A 16,661-nucleotide genomic window follows, 5' to 3' on the forward strand; every position below is an offset into this window, starting at 1 on the left:
CATTACAGTTTGTGACTATTTTGTTGTTGAAAAAGTGGTTCATAGAATAAGACACATGAATCTGCACCTGGTACTTTTGGTCGTCATTATCTGCATGTCTCTTCCACCCTTAATTATGCAACGTAGAGCTGAAAAGCGCTGAACGTAAAATGTAGGTTCTAGAAACAAGTTCGTTAAATATTCAGATCCATGTGCCTGAGTGTGTAGCTGTATGAAATCCCTGTTTTGAAGGCCGCAGGATTATTTATACCCCCCCCCCCCCCTCGCAGTTTGCACGCCGTAATGAAGCCACCATATATATTAAAACTGTGGGCTACATCGGAACACTGGCCTTTGCCATTAATTACTTAAGTACTATGTCAGAGTTCGAAGCTCTGCTGCACTCATAATCTATTTGATAGTTTCATCAATTGATTGCTTTGTGTGGTACTATACACAATGATATACACAATGATATGGTGGTACATTACGTTCATTGATGGGATCAGGAAAAGGTTATAAGTTCGATAGGTCAAGCACATAAGAAACTCAAAGAGAACAATGAAACTGTTTACTTTATTTTAAAATATTGTAAATTATTTATGAAGGACCAAACTTACTTAGAGGTAAAGGATATTTACAGTCATTAATAGGTTGTATTCCCTGTCAAATATCTCTGAAGCAATTTTCCTTCGACCTGCATAAAACAGATAATCACCTACGATAAGAGAAAACATATATCTTCAGTAACATTTAACACACCAATGGGCACCGGTCACTTATTTTCAAACGTAAAAATTGCAAGTACTTACTCATAATAACTTCACATTGGACAATAGAATAATATCTACAAGAAAATTGTTGATGTGGACGTTTACAAAAATATCACTTTGAGAAATAGTCATAGACAAATTCTTTTGTCGTATTTTATCCTGAAAATAAATTCTCTCTTTGTATTTTACATTCAATATTCTTCAAAATAAGGCCTTATACCTGTTAATTTTTGTAGTTCTTTTGTCAGTCGGAAGCCAGACATCACACTTGAAATATTTATTCTGAGTTACGTGAAGTATTGTCAAAAGCTTAGCAACTAACAGCTTTGGATCTGTATCACGCAATTCAAATACACAATTATCAGCATGCTTTTACACACATCAAAATTTAGAGAGATCAGAGTGAAATCTAATTATAGTTTCTGGACTGGTAATTTAATAATAAATGGACGAGAGACTTAGTTTACTAAAGTCAAATACTTCCACTGGAAAGCACTTTTACCCGCACCTTGCTGTTTATAAACTCGACGTAAAATCGGTATATGGTCGACGCATTTGTTTAACATCCACTGCGTGCATAATACAATGTCATTCACATTAACGTTATGGTGTATATAAGATCTTCATCAGGTACTGAGATTGTGTCCACCATAGCAGAAAGGACTACAGTATCAAAAAATCGAAAGAAAGAGAAAAATTTGAAGTTCAAAAAAGCATTTACACAAGAGTAGATGTGTGTAGCCTGTAAAGAATTTGGAAGTTGTTATATGAGGGGTCGTATCAATCTGACGTACAAAGTATGTTCTTGCAGCGACTAGCGAAATATTTCGGTGACTCACCCAAGTTGATTAACTTTAAGTAATGGTTCCAATGTGGATTGGAGAAAATTATAACTGACAATTACTGATAATAATCGTTAAATGAGGAATGAAAATCAATCAAAACAATGTTACCAGCTGTAACAAAATAACTAGTGGAAATATGATCAAGTGATCTCATGTTTCCACTACGTCACACAACGGATCGAGTGTGCTCGAACATATCGCAGAAATCAGATTAAGGCCAACGTAAGGAGCATGCTACAACATGTTATGGATACAGTGTACCTAGAATAAAACTGATGCAAAAAATTATTTCAACACTCAGAGACAGTGCAATTAAAACAGCGAAGAATGCACTAGAAAACGCTGCGAACTAAGTCGTAAAACCAGAAAATAATACTCAAAGTCAATGTGGCCAGCAGTGCAGTCCGACAATAACGGAACGTTGGTTAATTGTTCAAGTCGAAGTTAAAACATCGTCGTATAACAAACTTTTCAGAACGGACTTTTATCTCCATCGATACAAATTTTCTGTTGTATATGAGTGAAAATGTTCAGACAAATGCATGCATGTCTGTCTCTGATAGTGCTTTTCAAATGAAGCAATTTATGGACATATGTATATGTATAATTTTCTTCCTATGCGACTCGTTTCAGCCCATCCAGAGCCGTGGAATCACAGAACCAGCAGCATTTTGATCCCAAAAATTCGTCATGAGCGTGATTAACAGCCGTTATCTCATGTTTGACGGGCAGTTTCGGGAGCAATGTTATATTGGCTACCTTTGAGGCAATGTGGTGGCAGTAGCAGCTACGACATAACATGAATTATTATTTAAGAGAAGAGAGACCTATACGAGCACTATGTAAGGTACGGGACTGGAGTATTTTGTTGCCGACACTGCTCGTAATGAGTTGCGCCAATTTTCAAATTCAGATTTCATTTATGACGCAGAATGATAATTTTCGTAGAATGCAGTCTTACGTTCTTCTGTCTGGTACTTGTTTTTTAGTTCAGCCACTCCAAAGATTTCACAATCTACGGGATATCAACCACTTACCACCTCTTACCATATGACAAATTTCAATAGCTAATATGCATTCCTCTGTAAAAGAGGCAATCGTCTTAAGTATGTTGTAAAGACAGCGTGCGTTATTTACGAGATTTGCTATTAGATAATTGTATGAACAACAGCTTTTGTTGAAATGAAACCAACACAGTAAGTTCATTTTTCATGTTGTTTTGAGAAAGCATCAGTGAGGACATTACTGATAACCGTTTTATTTCAGTCAATTCTGACGAAAATTGTTTAATGGCGCCATCAGATGCGACTGGTTTGTAACTATGAATAGCGAAGAATTATTTATGGAATAATGGTAATGACGAATTAAAAAGTTTCGACTGTAATGAATTTTACATAACACAAAGGGTAAGAAGTCATGAGAACTTGCCTGTTCTTGTCAGGGTTTTTGGCCTCTGTAAGACTGAGTTCTGAGAATATGAAAAACGCAATTGAGAAAAACTTTGGCATTCGTCCTTCTTCAGAACCAAGCAAATACTGCCATATTCATACTCAGAAGAAGCTCTTACACAGTTCTACTAGATTTTAAGGTGTTGATCTTGAAACAGGCCATACAGGTCTGGCTTGCAATTTCTTCATTTGAATAATGACGCTAATAGGTGATGGTGTGGACAAGACGAATCAATGAACATAAGGCCTTGGGGAACACAATCAAAACCAAAGATCGAGATATTTTGACCATACAACTAGAGCAGAAAAATACAATATTCTAAGACTGAGAATGGAAGGAAACGTTATAGGCAAAAGATCAGTAGGAAGAAGATGAATATTGTGGGTACGGTATCTGAGAGAGCAGTTAGGATGCATTTTCTTACAGCTGTTTTAAATACACGAAGTCAAAAACAAGACTGGCCATAACGATAGCCACCCTCTGAAGAGGCAAGGCCTCTTCATAAGAAGAACGTTTAAATTCCAGGTGTTTATTGTTTAAAATGGCTCCTCCTATCAAGCCATTCAGTCTTGCATTTGCTGCTTCCATAGTGACTAGGCAGCTTAGGAATGAAGCGGCTATGATGATAACACAGCGAAAACATCCGGGTAGTAACATCCTGTATGCACATATCTATTGCATAAAATCGCGACCTTTACTTATAAAATGTAAACTGCTGAATTACTCCAATTATGTAGGCCAGTGCTCTACAGTCTGGAAACCGATCATCTCGAAGGTGTAAGTGATCGGGTGGGAGTGGCTGATGCAATGTAGGTGATCGTCTCGTTCGATGCCTCGGTTTAGAAGTGTCCGTCGAAAGCCAACCCGGCGCACAATTAACATTGAAGAATTAACAGGGCGCGACTGGAACGCCAGTCCTGGTGCTGTCTGATGAAGAGTATAGCTTAACGGTTCACCAGAGCAGAGCTCACACTTTCCACAGCTAGGCGTCGATATCACATGCTGAGGATGCTTCGTCGAGGAGTCACCGATCGGCCGCGCCGGTGGTGAAGGTACGGCGAGACTAGCAGGGCTGCCAACCGCGGAGAGGGCGAGGCGCCCGCATCAGCAGCAGTGGTCGGCGAAGGCGGCGGTGGCGGCGGCGAGCAGCAGCAGCTCCACCACGGGGTGCGTCAGCCGGCGCTGGCCCGCGTGTTGCATAGCCGCCGGGCGCTCGCCTGCAACGAGGAGTCACCGATATTTTTCTTTAAACAGCTGGCGGGACTCACCTGCCACCTCTGACCGCAGTTCGGTTTCTTCCGGTGCCCAATCATGAAATACTTTCTAGCGTAGACATTTAGTTGACTAGGTTATTAAGCACACAGAAGGAGATTTTCAACCTGCAGTGGAGTGTGTGATGATATGAAACTTCCTGGCAGATTAAAACTGTGTGCCGGACCGACACTCGAACTCGGGACCTTTGCCTTTCGCGGGCAAGTGCTCTACCATCTGAGCTACCCAAGCACGACTCACGTTCCGTCCTCAAAGCCTTACTTCTGCCAGTATCTCGTCTCCTACTTTGCAGACTTTACAGAAGCTCTCCTTTATTAAGACCACAGGCCGAAAATTTAGCCATCGTCAGAATATATCAACGTCTATACTGATACTCCGGAAGTCATCATGTGGTGCATGGCGGAGGATACCTACTTTTTTCTTTTTGGTCATCAGTCTACTGACTTGTTTGATGCGGCCCGCCACGAATTCCTTTCCTGTGCTAACCTCTTCATCTCAGAGTAGCACTTGCAACCTATGTCCTCAATTATTTGCTTGACGTATTCCAACCTCTGTCTTCCTCCATAGTTTTTGCCCTCTACAGCTCCCTCTAGTACCATTGAAGTCATTCCCTCATGTCTTAGCAGATATCCTATCATCCTGTCCCTTCTCCTTATCAGTGTTTTCCACATATTCCTTTCCTCTCCGATTCTGCGTAGAACCTCCTCATTCCTTACCTGATCAGTCCACCTAATTTTCAACATTCGTCTATCGCACCACATCTCAAATGCTTCGATTCTCTTCTGTTCCGGTTTTCCCACAGTCCATGTTTCACAACCATACAATGCTCTACTCCAGACGTACATCCTCAGAAATTTCTTCCTCAGTAGCTACTATCGAAATTTTTTTTTTATTAAGGAGGCTCCAGTTTAGTTACAAGCAGTTGAGGAACGATATGCTTGTATCATTGTTACTATTTGATTTTTCCTGTCACAGTAGCGATATCATATACAAATGATTCTGAGGACACCGTTGTCAGTGGGTGAATTTGGAATGTTTTTTTTTTTTATCTTATGGGACTTAACTGCTAAGGTCATCACTCCCTAAGCTTACACACTACTAAACCTAAATTATCCTAAGGACAGACACACACCCATGCCCGAGGGAGGACTCGAACCTCCGCCGGGACCAGCCGCACATTCCGTGAATGCAGGGCCCTAGATCGCTCGGCCAAACCCGCGCGGCTGGAATGGTTTAATGCGCTATTTATTTCATTCAAACTGAGTGTGAAAAAGTTGGGGACGGTATGTTTCTTGTCTACACTGTCTTGGAATATCGTTGTCAGCAGTGAAAATATGACGAGCTGCTTCAAAGGAGAATGATGAAGATATGTCATCCAGGTCAGGAAAAATACTGTGTGTTTGTCGAAGCCGACCGAAATTCTAGCTCTATGTTTTATCCACATTACGAAAAACTACCCGTAATTTTTAACGAGTAAGATATTCCCCATCATTAAAAAACTCAACCTGAAACTGATAGAAAATATGGTAGATTTTTCCGATATTTCAATCTCTGCTCTTCTGAAAGTGATTAACAGCTTCGGATTACATTTCAAAACGTAACAGAAAACCAGTGCTAATGGAGAGTGTGACAGCTGCTGCATGCCGGCATACCTTCCTACAAGAACGAGAGAATCACCAACATAGGGATAAAAGATTTCCTTTACAGAAGAAACCTGATGCGAACAGGATCACACAATGAAGTTTGAGTGGAGAGAAGACTTCGTAGAATCTTTAGAAAATTGTTTTGACAACTATAATCAGTACCGAGGATACATGCAGAACATTTTTTAGATGGCGTGGAGAATTCAAGACACAGTCTCGTGCTGGGAAATGCATCATAATTTTACTCATCTGAATTAGAGAAGGAACAGGAGATTACCACAACAAAATAAACTGGGCTGATAAAGAGTGGTTGAAGAAATTTCTGTTTCTTGCCTCTAGGGTCAGCCATTATTTTAGATTGAGCACCACATCATACGATGGTCTGTAGTTCACCTAAAAACTCGAGCATGTAACGGCTGAAAGGAGGAATCAAATCTTGGATAACACCAAACAATGGTTCTCTGCCCCTGGAGTTCACGACTTTTGAATATGGACTAAGGCAGAGCTGACATTTCACACACCAATAAAGAAACTGGAACAAGTAACTAAACAATTTCGACCGGAAGTAAAACCTGTTTGGTTCTTTGCAAGCATAATCCAGTCGAGCTCGTATCTAAACAGAAAAGCAGCAAATACGGATGGGGCTAACACATTACGAAACGGTGGAAGTATGGAAGCATTTTAGGCTCTATGCCGAGGAGCCTTACAGACTGTAACTCTAGAACTCTGGAAAAACATTACTAAACATGCCAGGAAAACTGAAGAAAACTGGAAGAAAGATGAACTGTCTGAAAATATCCCACATGAATGAGAATGACAGCAGTTCTGATTTATGGGAACATAGTGACTTTTCATATGAATGTTAGTGTATATAAATATTTTAAAAATGTATGAACAATGTAAAAAGCTCTTGTAAAAATTATACAGTATGACATTCCAAAAAGGAAGCAAAACATTTGTAAACCTCCCATTGGAGATCCAACGCCCTGCGGGCTTCCAAAAAGTAATAAATGAAATGATGTTGGTGGCCCTCAACTACGTACCTTCCGACTCAGAGTTACAGTATTAAAAGTTTTGGCTGGTTTCGTTGTCTAGGGGCTGCGATACGTAGTTACCGCATTACAGGTCAAATACTGCTGAGTCTACAGTATACGATAAGAATACACACATGAATCGAATGGTCGAAGGTTTCTATCACTCGGCAAATGCGAATTATGAAAGTAACATATAAATTTATAAATGAAAGATAGTAATTAAATAAAAACTGCAGGTAGTATCTTAACGACTTCCAGTGATGAGTGCGATAGAAGAAGGACTTTTGAGAAAGCGGTATATTTCTGCAAAACACTTATTGGTGTCTACGGTCCAGCAATTAAATAAAATATAAGTTGAATAACAGGGAAACAACAGATTCCTACTGCACGTAATTAGTTATGAACTACAACATAGCTCGCGAGATATTCCCTTCTAAACGCACACTACGTCTTCACTGCAGAAGCCACGGAAATCTCACAAGTGCACAAGTCGGCACTCCGAAGTAATTCTATCCGTCGCGACCACGCGCAAACCGCTCCACATTCTCAAAGTCCAGCTCCGCGTCCGTCGCGTCCAGCACTTTGCGTCTCCTGTGAGACTGTCCAGAACCCTCAGTGTCCTGTGCGACTGTCCCTAGCGCCGCACTCTTCCGAACTACCTCGTGTCCTCTCCGGAAACTCTCTTAGTAACGAGCGCTGTGATTGGCTAGAGCGCTCCCTGCATGTCTCCAAGTCTACGTATCCACACAAACCTAATGAAACACATACGAAATACTTGATTTATATCTAAATAACTTGAAATTAAATAAATATTCCTACGGCTGGACCATAAACACGCTCTAGCACACATTATTAAATACATAAAGAAATTAAATAAACTTATATCAAAGGAACAGCAACAAAAGGTAGGCCAGTAGCCTAACGGCTCTGTGCTTTCTAAAACACAGTAAATAATTGACTAATTTCTTCATGAATAGTATATATCGGATATAAATAAAGACACAGATGAAAAAATATATTTATAAGCATGCTGCTACCGTTTTTTCATATAATTGTGAAGTACTTATGGCCTGACGCGATCGATAGTAATCGGCCACTTTGACCTCCAATGACTCATGTACTATTCAAGTCATATGCCTGTAATTTATATCAATTTAGGTTTACACTAATAGCTTTCTAAAGACAAGTCGGTCGACCACATCGGATGAATCGTTTAGATTTTGGAATTTCGTTGCTCGGGATTACTTGTATAATTTACTGTCAGATACTAAACTTTAAACTAATAAAGATATTGAAAATCTGATTACTCCATCAGAATCGCCGTGCAAATAATGTTAATGTACATGTGTCTTTTTGAGGTATCAGGATTCATGTGTCTACTATTTCTATACGAACTGTGAAATGTCTGCCATTAACGTTTCACAAAGTCTGCCATCTTTGGCCGTCTCAGCCCACAGTGTCACCAAGTAATTCCCAGCCACGTGCTCGATGGACCACGTACTGGGGCTACCCACCCCCCTCTCGTCCGGCTAGCGTTCGCCACCACGTGTTTGCTGCCGGGCCCTGGCTGGCCGAGCGGCCCGTGTGGCGACTGCTTCCTCCGAACTTAGAATATTTTCAGGGCGCCACGACTCGCCCGTTACCTCACAGCCCTCACGACAAAAGGTGGCATAAAATGGATTTCTTGTACAAAAAAATAGAACTGAAAGTAAAAATAATGGTGCATTCCTTCCGAGCCCCAACTCTTATACCTGACGGTGGCAACGTAGCACCTGATTCCACACCCGCACCCACTGCTAATCGCACTTTTCAATACGCACAGTCTTAAATATTATTCTCCATAAAATCCGTATCACACGGTAGGGTCACTGTGCTTGTAGCTTCTTACAATCTCAAAAGAGACCTTCCACTCCAACCCACATTTTCTGTTATATGTGTAAGGCAGGTTGAAAAAAAGTTACTTCATAAAAACCATAAGAACCTTTTTCCAGTAACGGAAATTTTGTAACTTCAGATTTCCACTACCAATATATGTGCCTACTAAAATTTCATTAACATCGGACAAATATATTTCAAATTATATAGTTTCAAAGTGAACAGTTCTGAGCGAAGACGCCCAAAATCGGACAATGTTTGTTGCAATCTAAAATTAAAAAATATATATATTGAATTTTAAAACCAAATTGCTCCACTAGCCCAACGCTGAAAATATTGGCACAACTCATTTTGCGATAGACCTATTGGTTTGCAAGTAATTATAGCCTAAACTTGAGTCTCCATCATAAAAAAATCCTGTTGTAGTACTACTGCTATTCAATCCTTTTCCTATTCCACTCGGAGCCCTGATTTTTCTTTCCTTGTCTTCGCGATCGTCGCTCGAGATGTACGTTAGTGGCAACTTGGTCGTTTCGCAGTCTACAGTAAATGTATATCCTCCAAATTTTCTCAGTAGCGTGTGATATTTCTGGCCCTAGTAGCCATCATATCTAGTTACCAGATATTTTCCTCAGAGCACTAGAGATTGCAGCATTATGCCTAAGACGCAATCATTAGTGTGACCTATCCGCCTTTCTGGTGGGAAATACCCCCCAGAATTTAAGTCTATCAATGTAATTCGCTGATACGCTCGGAAGCTACGCGCACTGATTCTAACTTTATTTCATTAATATTTTATTAACGATGCATTAAACTTGCTTAACATTTTGGAATAAGAATCTCTAAATAGCAAGTTATCGCCTACTTATATCTGAGGTCAGAATTGCATTATAACCAAAGGTAAAAGCTAAATGAAAAGACATATGGTGTCTCGGAGCATTAACGGATCAGATCTCAAGAGGTATTCATAGTGGACAGACATGTTGTCTGCTGCGGTAAGTCAGATTTTAATTGTGTGCAGAAATAATGCGCTCAGAACAGTGAGAATAAATTACATATATTCAGGCAATTGTGTTACAAGATGATGTTTTTAAAATGTTCATCCAGCGTAGTGCAGCAGCTCGACGTGCCGTGGATCCAACGAGTCGTTCGAAGTCCTCTGTAGAAAGACTGAGGCGTCCACAATTGCGCAAGTGCTGCCGGTGCTCGAGTTTGTGCATGACCTGGCCTCTTGATTATGTCCCATTAATGTTCGAAGGGGATTCATGTCGGGCGATCAGGGTGGCCAAATCATTCATCTGAATTGCCAAGAAGGTTCTTCAAACCTTTGACATGATATCGTTCTTTGGGAACGTGAAGTCCATGAATGGATGCAAATGGTCTTCAAGAAGCCAAATATGACGATTCCCAGCCACTAATTAGTTCAATTGGATCAGAGGGCCCAGTCTATTCCATGTACACACAACTCACACCAGTATGGAGTCACCTCCAGTTGCACAGGGCCTTGCTGACATCTTAGGTCTAAGGCTCCGTGAGGTCTGTGCCACACTCGAACCCTACCATCAGCTCTTACCAATTGAAATCGGGACTTATCCGACGAGGCCACGGTTTTCCAGTCAACTGGGGGTCCAACCGTTATGGTCACGAGCTCAGGAGCGGCATTTCTGGTGATGTCGTGCTTTAGCAAAGACACCCATGTTGGTCGTCTGCTGCCATACCTCATTAACGACAAATTTCGCCACACTGTCGAAACGGATAAGTTCGCCGTACGTCCCACATTGATTTCTGCGATTATTTCATGCTGTGTTGCTTGTCTATTAGCACTTACAACTCTGGGCAAACGCCGCTGCTCTGGTCGTTAAGTGAAGACCGTCAGGCACTGCGTTGTCCATGGTGTGAAGTTAAGCCCGGAACTTGATATTCTGGGTACATCCTTGACACAGTGGAACCCAGAATACTGAATTCCTTACAGATAACCGAAATGGAAAGTTTCAATTATTGAAAGCAGGAATAATGTTTCCAAATTGCAGTTTTCCGTTTTTTTCTAAAATGAATTCGAATGATACCCCTTTAAAAGAAGTCAGCGAACTACACTCATGCTCATAAATTAAGGATAATGCTGATACATGGTGAAATAACGCTCTGGTGGGCGGTTTGCGGGTTTAAATCACCTCGGGGTATGACCATGCGGTGCATTTTACCTGCGGTCGTCGCACAGTGGCGCTGGCAGCAGACCAAATATACAGAGATGTGTTGGTGCATGTCAGAGTACGGTGCAGCGAGTAAGTGTGCAGACGTTTTCAGACGTGCTAATAGTGACCGTGTGTTCAGAATGTTCCAGGTATAGTCTGAACAGTGATTCTCGCCGGGTTTTCATCTGGCATGAACCAGGAACCAGATACCAACCCCTTAATGTCCTTGAAAGGGACCTGTATGGAAGTCGTGGTTTGATGGTGTGGGGTGGGATTACGACTGGTGCACGTACACCCCTGCATGTCATTGACAGAGGAACTGTAAAAGGTCAGGTGTATCGGGACGTCATTTTGCACTAGTATGTCCGCTTTTTAGGGGTGCAGTGGGTCCCACCTTCCTCCTGATGGATGATAACACACTGCCCCAACGAGCTGCCATCGGGAGGAGTACCTCGAAACAGAAGATATCAGGCGAATGAAGTGGCCTGCCTGTTCTCCAGACCTAAACCACATCTAGTACGTCTGGGATGCTCTCGGTCGACGTATCGCTGCACTTCTTCAAACCCCTACGGCACTTCAGGAGCTCTCACAGGCACCGGTGCAAGAATGGGAGGCTATACCCCAGCAGCTGCTCGACCATCTGATCCAGAGTATGCCAATCCATTGTGCGGCCTGTGTACTTGTGCGTGGTGATCATCTCCCATATTGATGTCGGGGTACACGCGCAGGAAACAGTGGCGTTTCGTAGCACATGTGTTTCGGGACGGTTTTCTCAACTTATCACCAATACCGTGGACTTACAGATCTGTGTTGCGTGTGTTCCCTATGTGCCTATGCTATCAGCGCCAGCTTCGTGTAGTGCACCACTTTCTGCAATTATCCTTAATTTATGAGCATGACTGTACTTCATTACATAACATCAGTTCCTCACTAACGGTTTATTACAGCATCAGCAACAGATCTACGATCGACGTTCAGCTGTCTGCCCAGAGGAGGAGTTCAGAAAAATGGAGGTTGGTCAAGTCATTAGAACTATGCATTTCACTTAGGGTGGTGAAAGCAACTAGGCACCTCGCGAGTAATTCATTCCCAGAACAATGGAATCCTTAACATGTCATCTGCAGTAACACGGAGGAGATAAACGGATAGTAATTTCTCCCTTAAATCATTCTAAGCGTCTCGTGAAGAGAACGTATTCTTTCCTAAAAGGTGCCTCCTATGGTTTACGTAACGCTCGCGTAATACTCGCTCGGTAATCGATCCTACCGGTAACGAATCTAGCAGCACGCCTCTCAATTGTTTTGATGCATTCCTTTAGTCCAACGTGGTCGGGATCTCAAACACCAGAGTGGTACTTAAGGATGGGTAGCACGATTATTCTGTACACAGTCTCCTTTATAATTGGGCTACATTTTTGAGCCGTGGTAAAAAATTGCTGTTTCGAAGAACGCGCTACAGAGCGTTGTGTGAAGCAGTCTCCCTCTGGTGGGAGAGCGGAAAGGTTGTCTGTTCGCGTGCATTTAAGGGGCGCGATCAGCTCGGCAGTTGGTCAGTCGGAGTGAGGCTAGGACAGTCTCGCGTCACCAGTTGCTGGTCTGTCTCTCGTTTGCATTTGTGCGGCAGTTAGTGTCTGTCGTCGTCGGTCGTTTGGATCAAACTTTAAAGCCAGAAATGAGAGTCTTGCCACTCCGCCAGTAACAGAGTTGCTCGGGCAACGGTCATTGGCGGTTGGATCGGTCGGTTGGTCGGTCGCGCACTGAGACACGAGATGACCTGTGCGCCTGGAGCGTCGGCGCATGTGAGGTCCCCACGTGAGTCCAGTGGGCCGCACCGTATAGAAAGAGGTAGTGGCTTCGCGGTTCACAAGAGAGCAACAGGAGCGAATCCACGACATCGGGCTGGCCGGGGCGAGCTGCGACGCAGTGAGACGGGAGATCGGCGCGTCTCCTGCGTCCGTTGAAGCGGCTGGCAGCCGACGGTTCGGGAGATCGTTGGGGGTGCTGCACCAGGTATTCGCCAGAAATCGCAGTTTATTAGAAGTGATGGGAGATATTTTGTTTCATTTACTTGTTAAATTCTACTTCCTTTCTTGGTGAAATCACCAACCGCTTTGTTTTGGGGTCGCCACACCATTATTCTCCGTTTGCCCACCCGCGGGAAGGTGGTTATTTGTGAATTGGGTTGTCCGTTTTCACTTGTGGAACTGGGGAGGCGTAGAGCAATCTGCGGTTCGGGTTGTTTAGTACCCCTCCTTTCTCCCCCGTCAATCTCCCATACGTTAATAGCTGCCTCTGTCATGTTTGTCGGATTTGGTGTTAACGAACTTATTGCTTAAAGGCCGAATTCTTTAAATATGTTTTTATATTGCCTATGATCTTGCGAGGTGGTATATGTGTAATGTAGAGCATGTTGTACATTTTATGGGTTTTATTTAAATATTCATTTTAGGTTATAAGGTTGCCACCCTTCCACCGTAAGAGTCCTTAAAAAAATTGCACTTTCGGTGGCAAATAATGTGAGTGTTGTACCATTCCCATCCCTCTTACAGAGTGCATAGTTTACGTGTTCGTGTGAGTTGTTAAAAATTTTTTTATTTAAAGTAATCTAGTGTGTTGCAAATTTGCACCAGTGTACTCTTTCAGAGGTTGTTGTGAGCGGTCATGACTACGGCCGTGTTGAAAGGGAGCAGGCAAGCTTCTCAGCCCGAAGGCTCCTACTGTTAATAGTGTTTTTTCTGCATCTAAATAAAATTGTAACTTGATATTTCGAGGGTGCTTTTCTGCTTATAATTTTTAAATCTGTTTTTGAAAAGCTTTTAGGAATAAAATTCACAATTGTTAAAAGGAATTTTATTTTCCATCAGTTACTTCCTGGCAACTACTTCCACCCTCACCTAGTGTGATTAAATGTGTTAATGTTCTTGATGAATCGCTAGTAAATAAAGTAAATTCTTTAAGAAAAAAAATTCAATGTAAATTCACGGTTCAATTTTCCTAGAATTTTTCCATTAAACTATAGTGGACCATTCACCTACTCTACTATTTACCCTACCTCCTCGTTCCATTTCATCACATTTGCAACGTTACGCTTATATTTTTAATCGTTGTGACTGTGTCGAGCAGCGTACAACTAAGACCGCATTCGGATATTACACTATTATTTATTCAACTCATCTACATTATATTACATTTTGGCATTTGACCATTCGTCACACCAAAAAGAAATTCTATCAAGTCTTCCGGTATCCTTTTAGAATCACCCAACGACGACACTCTCCCGCAAACTGCAGCGTCATTAGTGAACAGTCGAACATTGCGGCTCATTCTATCCGACAGATGGTTTGGTTATCTAGAGAGCGAGAGCTGTCCTATCACACTTCCCTGGGGCACTCATGGTGATACCTTGGTCTCCGATGAACATTTATTGTCGACGGCAACGAACTGGATTGCATTACTTGAGAAGTGTTCGTGTCACTCACATATCGGTGAAATAATTTCGTGTATTAGGACCTTCGTTAACGGACTGCAGTGCTGCACCGTTTCAAACGATTTCCGGAAATCTAGCGAGATAGAATCTGCCGTTCTCCTCCACTCATGGTTTGCAAGATACAGTGCGAGAAAAATGCAAGTTGAGCGATTCTTTTAAATCAGTGTTGATCTGTGGATTGTAGATTCTCTCTCTCAAGCAAAGTATTTATATTTGAACTTGAATACGAGAATTCGGCTGCAGTATAAGGGAAGGACATTGGCCAGTAAGGTGGCGGATTTGTTAATTTGCCAAACGTACTTGCGTGAATCACCTGCAGCTCTTTTCCAGTCGCTTGGGATCTTCCTCTTGGCGGGACATTGTGATAACTGGAAGCTCTGTATATTGAAGGTAGATGGGAAGAAAGGAAACAAAGGAGAATGGACAATCGATGTCAGTTGCATCGAGACTTCACGCAGAATCAGCGCCAACGAGCGAAAATGTGTGCTGGACTGGGATTCAAACTCGGGATATTCTGCTTAGTAGGCAGTGCGTTAACCACTTTTATTTTATTTTTTTGTGGGGGTATCAGGTCACGGGCTGGTGGAGGCAGGGTAGGCAGGGGTAGCAACCCGACGCCTGGCCAAAATGCCTCAACCTTCTCTTTTCTGGGGATACGGTCGAACGTATGATAGGGATTTTCTTAAGTTTTTTATTTTTACAATTTTTATTTGAGATTTTTTGTGTGTTAAGCTTTATTGTCTTTCATAGGTGCTAAACACAACATACAGAAACTAAAGGTGCCATTCAATACATCCAAATGTAAAAACGGCTCCTAACTCTGTCTAGATTTCAAGAGTTCACTAGGAAAAGAGAGAAAAGAAAACGGGACCCTGCAACGGCCCTGTTGGCCTGTATCCAGGTCATCTTCTAGCTAACTTAAAAAATATATATAGTTTCCTGAATACATCAGGCTTCAACTCTAGTTCCTGAACGTTGAGCTATCTCCTCATTTTGCTTCTCATACCTGGAACACCCCAACTAGCCGGAGGGTCCGTGAACAACGAACCCAAGTAATTGGAGAAACATGTTCTATATTTCACGTGTCGCCGCAAGATATCATGTTGTTCTTGCAGTATGTGCGGGAAGTCTATGACGTTCTTGTCATCGGAGCGATACCAATAATACGTTGCCATCCCGTTTATCCAGTTTACTGCGTTTGTTCGGGAACAGTAGGTCGTCAGCTTTGATCGCCGTGTGCGCCAACATTTTCGTCGTTAGAAGCCAACAGTCAACTTCTTGCGATAAACCAAACGGTGCTCGCCGGAGTCGACGACCGCGCGTTGTAGCCATATCTGCGTGTCGACCAGAGTGCAGTAGTTGATGGTTCGGAAATTTGCCGTTCACCACTACATACCAGAATACATGTACCTCTGTAGGGAGAGAGGGAAGATGGACCGCTCTCCATATTCTCTGCCACTGCATCGCCGTGTACTTCTGTTCGGCCACATTGCGAGATTGTTGCTGAAGTAAGCTTCGATATATTTCTTTCATTTTGGGCAGCCTGGTCTCCCACAAACTTTACTGAACGTAACTGTAATCGGCGACGAACTCCCGAAGGTGTGCGAGCGGTGCCGTGATGTGGCCTAAACTGACTGGTGGACGTAGTAGGCTGGCAGACTGGTAAAACAGGAAAGGCGGCGAACTGTGACGAAACTAACACCAGACTTTAACGCTGGGCAGAGCACAAGTGTGTCTGGGCACACAATGCAGGATGAACCTCCGCAGCTGAAGACCCATGCATGTGCCAATGTTAATAACACACAACTGAGACTGAAAAGGGCACGTGACCACCGGCGCTGGACGTTAGCACAGTGGCAAGAGCTGAATGGTCCGATGAAGCCCGATACCGTTTCCATCGTGCCGATGGGAGGGAGAGAATCCGTCGTCTTCCAGGGAAATATCTCCTGGACACCCGTACTGCAGGGACAGACACAAGATGGTGGCAGCTCCAATATGCTCTGGGGAACTTTCACGAGTGCATCCATGAATCCAGTGGAGCTCGTGCAAGGCACCATGACGGCGAAGGAGCATCGTACACTGGCTGCAGTTCACTTACACCCCTTCATGACGA

General features: G+C 42.7%; 1 protein-coding gene across 2 annotated transcripts in view; it reads right to left on the reverse strand.

Moving 5' to 3' along the window:
• Window positions 1–535: 535 nt before the first annotated feature.
• The window catches only part of LOC126481178 (zwei Ig domain protein zig-8-like), a 183,526-nt gene continuing 167,400 nt past the window's right edge, over window positions 536–16,661 (reverse strand). For both annotated transcript variants that reach the window (XM_050104751.1, XM_050104750.1), the window contains exon 6: window positions 536–4,263. In XM_050104751.1, the coding sequence (XP_049960708.1) occupies window positions 4,151–4,263 (113 nt within the window). In that variant the 3' untranslated portion in view covers window positions 536–4,150. The remainder of the gene's footprint in view (window positions 4,264–16,661) is intronic.

Source organism: Schistocerca serialis, chromosome 5 (genome assembly GCF_023864345.2).
Source record: "Schistocerca serialis cubense isolate TAMUIC-IGC-003099 chromosome 5, iqSchSeri2.2, whole genome shotgun sequence".
Taxonomy (NCBI): Eukaryota; Metazoa; Arthropoda; class Insecta; order Orthoptera; family Acrididae; genus Schistocerca; species Schistocerca serialis.